Source organism: Aedes aegypti, chromosome 2 (genome assembly GCF_002204515.2).
Source record: "Aedes aegypti strain LVP_AGWG chromosome 2, AaegL5.0 Primary Assembly, whole genome shotgun sequence".
Lineage (NCBI taxonomy): Eukaryota > Metazoa > Arthropoda > Insecta > Diptera > Culicidae > Aedes > Aedes aegypti.
The window spans coordinates 413,870,026-413,881,664 of NC_035108.1; the positions used below are offsets into that span (position 1 = coordinate 413,870,026).

The 11,639-nt window shown below is 40.1% G+C and overlaps 1 protein-coding gene across 9 annotated transcripts in view; it reads left to right on the forward strand.

The window, feature by feature from the left end:
• The window catches only part of LOC5567979 (sodium- and chloride-dependent GABA transporter ine), an 82,964-nt gene extending 71,488 nt beyond the window's left edge, over window positions 1-11,476 (forward strand). For all 9 annotated transcript variants that reach the window (XM_021847377.1, XM_021847372.1, XM_021847373.1 and 6 more), the window contains 6 exons: window positions 1,834-2,056; window positions 2,115-2,382; window positions 2,445-2,786; window positions 2,847-3,188; window positions 3,255-3,431; window positions 10,807-11,476. In XM_021847377.1, coding sequence (XP_021703069.1) covers window positions 1,834-2,056; window positions 2,115-2,382; window positions 2,445-2,786; window positions 2,847-3,188; window positions 3,255-3,431; window positions 10,807-11,046 — 1,592 coding nt within the window. In that variant the 3' untranslated portion in view covers window positions 11,047-11,476. The remainder of the gene's footprint in view (window positions 1-1,833; window positions 2,057-2,114; window positions 2,383-2,444; window positions 2,787-2,846; window positions 3,189-3,254; window positions 3,432-10,806) is intronic.
• Window positions 11,477-11,639: the final 163 nt, after the last annotated feature.

Here is an 11,639-nt window from a genome sequence, read left to right on the forward strand (position 1 = left end):
GCTCTTGGAGTGGTTGATCCTCTACTCTACAGGCTAGTACCGTTTATGAAAAATGCGGACGGCCATAAAAAGAACGGCATCCGGCGGTTGTCACTCTGGATGTAGAGAATGCGTTCGACAGCGCACGCTGGGAAACGATAACCCACGCACTTCATCGCGTCAAGCTACCGGTGCAGTTCTAGAGAGCTATTTCGATGGATTCTACTGTATGACACAGAGGGGGGACAGAAAAGCGTTCGAATTACCGCGGGAGTACCTCAAGGTTCAATCCTGGGCCCGATGTTATGGAATGCAATGTACGATTACGTACTGAGGCTGCCCTTCCGACGGGTGTTAAGATTGTTGGCTTCTTCGACGACGACATCACCCTAGTGGTCTATGGCGAATCAATGGAGGAAGGAAGTAGAGTTGATAGCAGCGCACTCTATCTACATAGTTGAGGAATGGATGAGATCTATAAAACTAGGACTATCCCATCACAAGACTGAAGTGGTGGTGGTCAACAACCGCAACGGGAGCTTATCTCGGTAGGTGATCGCACCATAGAATCAAAGCGATCCCTTAGGCATCTTGGAGTAATGATCGATGGCAAGCTCAGTAAAAGTACAGTAAAACCTGTAAAAGGGCCTCTACGGCTATAGCGGCGCTTTCGAGGATGATGTCTAACACCTCTGCTGTAATTGCCAGCAACCGCAAGCTCCTGGTAGGCGTGGCGCTATCCATACTGAGGACGGAGGAGAACGAGCAGAGACCTAAAGCGGTTGGAAAGCACGTATAGGATCATATGCTCAAGAGTAGCAAGCGCATACCGAACGGTTTCAAAAGACGCCGTGTGCATCATAGTAGCCCGGGATGACGCCCTTCAGGAATATGGCCAATGCTTCAACCAAATAGGTACTAGTGGAGCGGTACCGCGTGAGACAAAGCTTAGATTATGGCAACAGGAATGGAATAACTCTACTAGTGGTAGATGGACTCATCGGATAGTATCAAATGTTTCAGATTGGTATGAAAGAAACTATGGGGAAGTGAACTTCCACCTGACTCAGTTTTTGTCAGGACATGGTTGCTATAGGCAAAAACCTAGTTCGGTTACCCAGAATCTCCTGCGTGCCCCAATTTTACTGGTGTGGAGGAAACACGTCCCCGGACAATATAATACAGAAAATGTTTGCGGATGCCGAGTGCTGGAATTCGCTGCAATTGCAGCGCCTATGGCGCGCCGACCAAGAGTCGGCTGCGAAGATTAGCCCTGCTGAGGCTGGCGCCTTGTAAGAATGTTTAAGTCGGCTAGGAGAAGCAGTTTACCTAGGCTACTTCTGCTACATAGTGTTAAGTGCTATATACACTGACCCCTTCCGGAAGAAAAGCCATAAGATGGTTCCGGGGTGAAAAGAGTCTGAAGCCAAGGGTAACTTAAATTATTTCACGGATTCCTGTGAAATCTCAACAGCTGAACGGTTCGGTGAAATAAATTAACGGAGTACGGTAAATTTTCACAGTATTCGGTAAAAATTCACCGGAATCCGTTAAATTCCGACGAAGTTACGGTGTTTTATTTCAGCTGTTGAGATTACGGTGAAATTCCCCGATTTCCGGTAAAATAAGCTTGTCTAGGCACTCTGTTATACCACATGAGCAATTCAGCGAGAATTGCTCAAGTACAGTGCATGGGCTGGTTTTATTGGGTCACGTAAGTGCGGCATCCCCACACTCCCTGAGTTACCTCTTCAGAGGTCTGGTTACAGAATTCCCCCTTGTAAAAAAAAGACGGATATCAAGAATCTGATTCTAACTCTACCAAGTTTAATCATTGTCATTCTCTCCATACAGGTACGGGTTTGGCCAGCGTAGTCGTATCTTTTCTCATGTCGACCTACTACAGTGTTATCATCGCGTATGCCATCTACTACTTCTTCACGTCGTTCCGACCGGATCTACCGTGGACTGACTGTTCGCATCGATGGAACACACCGGACTGCTGGGTCCCCGAGCGGATGAAGCACAACATCAGCCGGCCGGAGCTATCGCGAACACCCACCGAGGAGTTCTTTGAGTAAGTAGCCATTGTGACCTTTTTGTATCGCGAACTAACCAAGATCATCCACCAACAGAAACAAAGTACTCCAGATCAGTCATGGCATCGAATATCCCGGTGGAATGCGATGGGAACTGGTGGCTTGCCTGATCTGTGCCTGGATCCTAGTCTATTTTGCCATCTGGAAGTCTATCAAATCTTCGGCCAAGGTTCGATACCTGACGGCGACGCTGCCGTTTGTGTTGATCATCGTCTTCCTGGGTCGGTCTCTCACGCTGGAAGGGGCCGACAAGGGTCTGAACTACTTCTTCCGACCCAACTGGGAGGAGCTGGGCAGGGCAAACGTAAGTGATACTATGAGTTCTAATTCAAATTTCGAAGTTAATTCAAACGTGACTTCACTCAGGTATGGATCAACGCTGCAGCACAGAACTTCAACTCGATTGGCATTGCCTTCGGTTCCATGATATCCTTTGCCAGTTACAACAAATACAACAACAACATTCTACACGACACGCTGGCCGTGTCTTTCGTGAATGGAATCACTAGTCTTTTGGTCGGGATCTTCGCATTCGCAACCATAGGAAACATCGCCCTGGAACAAAACACGACCGTAGAGGATGTCATCAGCGGTGGTCCAGGTTTGATTTTTGTGGTATATCCTCAAGCTTTGGCTAAGATGCCGGCGGCACAGATGTGGGCCGTGCTGTTCTTCTTCATGCTGCTGTGCCTGGGCTTGAACAGTCAGGTTTGTATTCTTTGAGTTACCGCCTTTTGAATGCATTATCCTTGATTTTATGAATTTTAGTTCGCCATTGTCGAGGTGGTTGTCACGTCGATTCAGGATGGTTTCCCTCGGTGGATCAAACGGAAACTGGTCTACCATGAACTGCTAGTGCTGATCGTCTGTGTGGTATCGTTCTTTGCTGGGCTGCCGAACCTGATACAAGGTGGTATCTACTTCTTCCAATTGATTGATCACTACGCTGCATCGATATCGATTATGTTCTTGGCATTTTTCGAAACCGTCGCCATTGCTTGGTTCTACGGCATCAATCGGTTATCAAAGAATGTAAAGCAAATGACTGGAAGGTATCCATCGTTCTATCTACGGTTTTGCCTGCTGATCGCTGTGCCAGCTATGTTAATCGTAAGTTGATTGAAATTGTATTATTCAAACATTTTTCACTTCATTCTAATCCGTGAATCCCTTCAGTCACTGTGGATCTTCAGTTTGATAAACTACGAGGCCCCAACGTACCACAATGGGAAATACATCTATCCAGGTTGGGCGCACGGTCTGGGATGGGCCATCACAGCCGCATCGTTGATATGCATTCCGGCGTTTGCCATCTACCAAATAGCTCGAGCCGAAGGGGCCACGTTAGGGCAGGTAAGATCATTGTATCGTATACTCATACAGGCTTGTTGCTTCCTGGACCGTTATTATCAATATAATCAATTATAATAAATTTCCATCAAGTGCTTACCAACCGATGCTGGGCAAAATTTTCAAGAAATCGTTGGGCCCGATTTGTCCCCATAACTGCATTTTTGTAGCATTTGAAAAAAGTAGTCATGGGGTAAATTGAATAACAAATTTGCATTTTATGGCAGTATGGGAAGAAACTAAAATTTCTAAAAATTATCAAGAACTGCTTACTTGAGGATGAAATCTTGTACAGCTCATATCGCATATTTGGGTGAATAGTCAGAAAATAATTCTGATGAAAATTTCATTGGTATTACATTACGAAACTCATGTATAATCTCAATGTGACTGTTAAACGGTTACAATCACCAATGTTACAAAACAACTTGGTATTTTTTCGTGTTTTCTAGAACAATCTCACAGATTTCAGTAAGTTGATCAAAAGTATTTATCATTTGATAATTATCAAAAATGTCGAATGATATGCGGTTTACATTTTTTTACGGACTCAAATCAATGAAGAAGTTCTTGAAAATACTAAATGCATGAGCTCTGAAGTAAGAAACATGTAAACGATCTACTGATGAAATTTCTTGAAATGTTTAAAGTAAATTTTGAACTATTTTATAGACAAAAAGCAGGTAAATCGTTAAATATAAAGGCACGGTTTGTGCAATCTGCGTATTTTAAATTTCAGTAATATTTGAAAGTCTTCCCTATATCGATTTATTTCCTTAAATTCATTGAACATTTTCTAAACATTGCAGAAGTACTAAAAGATTCACGCAAAAAATCGTGCCTAGCTAATTTTTACCAGATTGTGGAGTTCAGAGGAAAATTTTTGATTTTTATTATGGATACTGCTTGGTGGACTTGATGTATTCTGTCAAGACTTTCTGTATTCTTGGTGATAAATTATGTATTCTGTCAAGAATTATACTAACATAGAATCAATTATATGTTTATTTGAGTAAAATTGTTGGTAGAATACAAAATTAAATAAAAATCAAAACATAATTTTCGGCAGAATTTTTGTTCGGCGCATTTATTGTAAGTTCAATTTAAATTCCTGAAATTATTCATACCAAAATCTTTGAGCTAATTTAATACTGAATTACAAAAAACATTGTAAAAAAATCCTGGAGGAGTTTCTAACGAAATATTTTATTTTTTTTTTTTGCCCAACAACATATTTGCATGCTGTGTACCAGAAATTTCTGCACAATATTTTTTATTTTTTATAGCCCGAGGCTGGCCTATCTCTTTGTTCAATTTGAGAAGATACTCCAGATTATTCTCTTTATCATCGCCAAAATAGTGACTTTAGTGGCCATTTTACTGAAAAAGTGACTTTAGTGACTTTTTGTTGCAAATACAGTAAGGACCCGATTTTGTCAGCCCCTCGATGAATTTTTGGCTGACAAAATGGGGAACCTGACAAAATCGGGTCATTTTATTTTGTTCCTGTTTTTCAAATTTTGACGTGTACATGGTTGCATGGACTTTTAAGAGGGCGATGGGCATGGGCGTAACTAGTTTTTTTATCAGGGGCTCCCCCCTCTCTTATATTGGTAATATCGATTTTTAACACTTAATAAAAGGCATTGCCATTCCCCCCTCTGGGTACGCCCATGCGTGTATGACATCAAACATCATCATAAATTTTAATGTAAACGTGGTAAAACATTTTTTTTTTTTTTTTTTTTAAGGCACTCCGTGCTCGTGGCCACTACTGTGCCGGAATCAGTTTATCTGTATCTTCCTTACCGATACGGTTCTATTTTTAACTAATCTATATTTACATCTGCTTTCACTCTCTTCTGCTCTTTTGCTCTCACACCGAGCATGTAGGAGAGTGCTCTGCTGTTGGACCAATCGATTTCCATAAGTCATAGTCCATTGCTCTCGCGGTGGTTCGTTTTGCCGTGTTCCTGAGTCGTTTGAGGCTAGCTGCCTGCGAAGTGGGTCAGTTTGTCTCAGTCACCATCTGAAACTGACGGAGGATGGATGTGCTCCCCTCCTAAGCACGGTCCTCCGTGCGGCGTCTTCTGGTGGCTGGACGGGTTATTTTTTGGAGGGGCTGGGAATTGAATCCATGACCTTCCGCTTATGAAGCGAAAGCGTAACCTCAAGGCTACGGACCCCCCTTAGTGGTAAAACATGACGATAACAATTTTGATTTTTGATAAATTTAAAATAGGCTGACAATATCGGGTCAAAAAGCTGACAAAATCGGGTCAAAAAGCTGACAAAATCGGGGGCAGACAAAATCAGGGGCAGACAAAATCGGGGGCTGACAAAATCGGGTCAGTACTGTAGTGCCTTTATAGTGACCATGTTGAAAATACTGACCAAGTCACTAAAAAGTGACTTGCTAAAGCCCTGCATACTGCCAAAAATGCACACTTGGTACTCCATTTAGTGAAGTTCACTATTGAAAGGAAATCAGAGATGTTTAAACGGTGTTTTAATTATTCTGATTATCCCTGGTAAAACAGTAGCAGAGCTTGATGAAAAGTTTCGTTATTTGTATCCTCTAGGCATAGTTTTGTATAACAAGAACGACAATATTTTGAGTTACGCCCTTTTTGAAGCATAAGGACGACCCGCAATCACAATATAAGGCATTAGGGAGCCAGTTTTATTATATTTTATACGATTATTATCAATAAAATATTGCTCATTGCCCAACAATCTGGATAACTATGCAAACTTAAGCACTCAATTGCCAAAGTCAAAGATTATGCACTAATCCCTGAATCTTAGACAAGATTGACGCATTCTCCAAAAGTTGAGAGCTGTTTTGGCCACGTCCTTGCGAATGCTAGGAAAAGTTAAGAAGTGGTTAATTGAATGCCTACTTAAGAAAGATGCAGTTACCTCTCATAGGTGTTACAGGACATTGTGAAGTGTTAATGGAAAGGGTTCACCCAAATGACACGTTTGGTACACGTTCTGGCAAGCATGTGTAGGTATTATATTAGTTGAAGAACGGAACAAACTCACCGAATTTCTCCTTAGGAACATCTCTGCAATCCATCGTTCGTCTCTCAATGAGCTGCACATTAAGATGCACTAGCCACCGCAAAGCATTGATTAATTGTTTTTCAAAAATAAATTGATCATTTGCCAATAATTTTACTACTCAAACAGTTAGTAGTTGACCATTGGATTAATTTGATGATCATGGAATTATATTTAAGTTACTATTAAATAGTATTCATCTAATTCGCACGTTATTTCTAAACCAGGAGAATGAAAATCAATTGTACATCGGATGTTTATTCGCTAGATACCAGTATTTCGTCCGTATTCTATTGGTGAAATTTCGATTTTTTCATTTATTTCCATACTATAATCTTTGTCAATTCAGTTTTGCGACCCATTTCTGAGCATGAGCATAAATGACCGTACAATTCGTAGTTGCTACTCCATGATTGACCAGAGCAATCGAAGTTGCACAGGGATTTAGTGAATGGGGCTGGGGATTAGCTTACCATTCTTCAATGTGCACAAATCGAGAGCTCAAACTTTAGAAGTCAATAACGGCGCCGGCCACGTCCTTACGGTCATCGGGGAAGGGAAGGAATGTTAGTTAGACAACCATTAATCCTCTAATACCCAAATTTTTATTTTCGATTTAATATTATTTTTCGTTATCTAAAATCGTTCCAAACACGTTTTGGGCATTTATTTATTTTTATTCGCAAATTTTCAAATTTTGGTTTTTGATTTTTATAATTTTTATTTTTGAACATCCCTAGATTTTTTCTTGAAGCCTTTTCTAGTTGTTGATTTTTGGCAATAATAAAAATTTTAATTGTTACGGTATTTTGAAAAATATTAAATTTTTAAATTTTTTTCGGAGCGTATTTTATTTTCCGTGTAACTAACGGAAAAAACAGGTTTGAAATAATTTTAATACCCTCCCCTTGGTTATGCGACCTTGCCGCGATGGGAGGGCATAATCCATTAGCCCATAATATGATGGAAACCAAAGGCGTAACCTGTAGTGGTGGTATCACATTTTGGCTCTTTTTGCTTAAAGCCGCGTCATAATTCATATGGCATAGACGCAATAATATCTCGGATGTGATCCAACGGACATTCTGCGTCATTGATAGAATTGATGCCCATTTCAAATAATTAATCTATTCGAAGTGGACATTAATACTATTGGTGACGTTCAGTTTGCCTTTTGCTAACCAGAATGATCCGTAGCCACTCTTACTATTAGCTAGTTAGATACATCGTTATCATATACGACGTAGGGAATACATAGGATCTCTTAGGAAAATGACTAGTAGATTCACTGAGTAGAAATAAGTGGCGACAATCTTATTTTAATATGGTTTTTACATTGCCATAATAAGAAATACCTCTTTTGTAACAGCGGTATAAATAATCTAATTCCAGCTTCATTTTCGCAAAATTTACAAGTAGAAAGTAGGCGTTGTGAAGCATTGCATTTGCCACCGAAAAGTGAATCATGTAGGAGACTGTAATAGAAGCCTAAGGTAACTTTACTCTTCAATATTCACTATAAAATGACTATGGAAAGTAAGACGCTGAGATCGATCATTAGGGTACACTTGCTAGTTTCGAAAAATTGTTGAACAGACAAGGAAAGCGACTTTTTTCTTTAAGGATATATGAACGTAATGACCAATAAACACTTTTAACAACAAAAAATAAAATTAACTAGAACTACTACTAAACAGCCTAATTTTGTTAAAACTTGACGACAATTGACATTTAAGACTCTAATCTTACGTAAAAGACAGGAGTAATCAGAATAGCACTTGAATGACAAATTATTCAAAACCATTTCGACTAGACAGTATTTAGTAATGACACTACTACACAACTATTTCAAACAAATTCTGATGGAGCTGCTGATTTTCACAATGCTTCCTTTTCTGAGAAGCAAGGGAATATGGGCACTTTTCAAAAACTACCACGTCACAATACTAATAAAAAAACAGTGTTCATGTGGGCGCCATTGCCTAGTCCGTCTGAGTATTGGTCCTGGTAGAGGGGAAACTTGGCAAAAGCCAGACCGAGGGTACAGCCTTGACAAGTTAAGCTGTCAGGCAGCTCCAACTGAATACCATACAAAAAAAAAAACAAAAAAAAAAAAAAACTAACGGAAAAAACAGGTTTGAAATAATTTTAATACCACCAGGCTTTTCGTTTGTGATAGGTTAATCGTAGAAAAATATAAAAGGTACGATTTTATATATTACACGTTAATGAAAAATGAAGCCCAGTCATTTGTAGGTTATATAAGAATGCAATTTTTCAAACAATTTCTAAAAATACAAAAAAAGTTTCAAAAGTAATAAAAAGCTTTTCCTATATGCGTGTTATGAGTCAAGGTATAAGCCAAAAATAAAATCATTTTGATTTCCGAGCTACGAAAAAATACACAAAATTCCAAAGTGTACCCCGTCTAAAGCCGGGGTTGGGTATTAGAGGGTTAAATTAAGAGACCGAAGATAGAACTTACGTGTTTCTTGAGACCGGCAAAGCTGTTCCATCTCCACGCACTCCGTCTCCTCCAGGCGGCGTTTTTTTTCCGAAAGAAGCGGGTCTGCTGTTGCCGTTTTCGTCTATAACGTTCCACGTTCTGCCGGGTCCCTTGCTGCAGCATGACCGCCAGCGCTGCATTCTTCTCCTCCACAATCTGCTTACATTCCTCGTCAAACCAATCGTTCTGTCCACTCCGTTCCACGTACCCGACGTTGCTCTTAGCTGCATTGTTGATGGCTGCTTTCAATGTTCTCCAGCAGTCCTCAAGATGTACTTTATCCAGTTCACCCTCTTCCGATAATCCAGCCTCGAGGTGCTGCGCGTAAGCAGTTGCGACATCCGTATTTTGTGAAAAATGGAATATTTTTCCTAATGCTTCCAAAACTCAATTTATAATATTCCCACATAAACCAAAAGCTTTTCATTTGAAACCTTCAAGTTGACATGTTGTCACGATGAGAGAGGTTCCAATAAAATGGTTAGATGAAGTTAAGTATCTAGGGCTCATGCTAGATAGAAATTGAACTTTCAAATATCACATTGAGGAGATTCAATCCAAATGTAGCAAGCTTTTGATTTTCAAATAAAATTTTGAAGATGATTCTTAAGCTCTCTCCCAGTTATAGAACTAATGAGTTACATAGAATATCCAAGGTTGGGCGGCAACTCAGCACAAGCAATATTGGAATAGTTTGGAGTCGTGTCGTCAAACAAAATTGTATATTACTGAGCCATCTCCAAAGGTGGCGAAGTATTTAACAAATCTGTCAAAGCAGAATTGCAGTCTCTTGGTCAGAGCGTTGACAGGCCACTGCCGACTCAACTATCACATGGCAAATATTCAGCGTGCTGACTCATTTGTGTGTGATAGTTGTGACTCCGATTATGGAACTTCGTATCACCTGATATGTAACTGTCCAGTTTTTGCGCAAATGCGATTCCAATTACTTGGTAAGCACTTATTAAGTGAAACTGAATACAGAAGCCTGAATCTTCAGGACATCCTGTTATTCTTAACCTGCTGTGGTAATGAGCTATAGGCTCTCTTTACGCTCATGCGTTTTGCAGTGCCCTTTTTAGGGCGCTGTTCGAACCCATTGTGGTATGGAGCTACATGCTCTCATTTCGCTTATGCGATCTTCCCTCTTCAAGGGACCCCACTCCTATTTCCTCCCATCTTTCCCTTCCCTTTCCTCTCCCATCGGGTAGATGATGAAATAGGCTCAAATATGGCGATGGCACAAATCTCCCAACTGGTGGGGAACGTGCCTTTGGAGCCGGCCTTCTGATACCTGATACATAGAATATCCAAGGTTGAAACGAAAATAAAATAATTAATAATTTTAGACAAAAAATATAGATGAAATCAACGAGTTGATTGAAGAAAAAGTAAACAATGAGAACCTCTCAATCTTAGATAGGTCTTTTTGAAATATTACTCTTCTGTGAAAAATCTGAACTGCTACGGCAAATGGAATGTAATATGTTGTTAACAAAATGTTAATAAAAGCTTAATTTAGCTTAACTAAACTAAAGTGATGGTGTTGTCTAACACAGAACACCTAGATATAAGAAATAAAAATAAATTGCGGCCTGGTTTCAGCGTGAATTGCTCATAGCTGATGTCCTTTAAATGTGTGGACTTACATCATCAAAAGGGCGTAATATCATTTTTTTTTTCGGGCATGCAACTTAGTCATAGAAAACGGATTGTGAGCGCAGATTTGATGGAGATTTCTTCTGAGAATAACGGTCTAGGGAGCACAATGACAAGATTTTTCTAATTTTTCTACTTATTCCACAGAAAATCATGAACACCCTGAAGCCTAACCTTTACGAGTGTAAAATCTGCGGCGAGCATCACTGCGATCATGACTTCCCAGAAGATGAATATGGACGGGAAATGGCTCTCGTCGACTCTACTTCCGGGGCACCATTGATCCTGCAAGCTCCACCGCCGGGCAATCCACTGGTGATGGTGAATGGCGAAAGAAACCATACCGCAGGCGATAACACCCAACCGGACGAAACAGGAAGGCGGTGATTCCTGTTACGCAACCACTAAAACTCTAAAAATTCTCATATCATCAGCCACACGAAACAACCCAATCGAAATACAAACGAAGCAGTTCCGTAAGCAAAGTTTTAGCGAAAAGACAACTAGGTAGATAAATTGTAATTTCAAACCAGTGCGAAAGTAAGAGTCGCGAGAAACATATTCCTAGCATCTAAATACTAACTGTTAGCTGTTACCAAGTAAATTCAATGTGATGCTGCTGATTTTAGACCCTTATGAATAACTAAATATAACCAATTGAAGAAGATACAGTCCGTATCGAAAGAAGGACAAAAACGAACGTGGATTTCATACCGTCAATAGAAATTTGAAGCGAGGACAGTTGAACTTTCGAAAAAGGAAGGAACGGTTGTACATTTTTTGCCCGAATAAATCTGTCATTTAGGTTAAATATAAATCATGTGTTTTCTTTAAATACAATTTGACAAAAAATATACACCCTCATTCTTGTTTACGGCGGATCCAACTTTCGATCGAATCCTATTCGTTCGAATCCATGGCCCATTTGATTTTGCTGGCGTCAACGAGAATGCAAAACGGTTTTCGATCGAAAACGCATT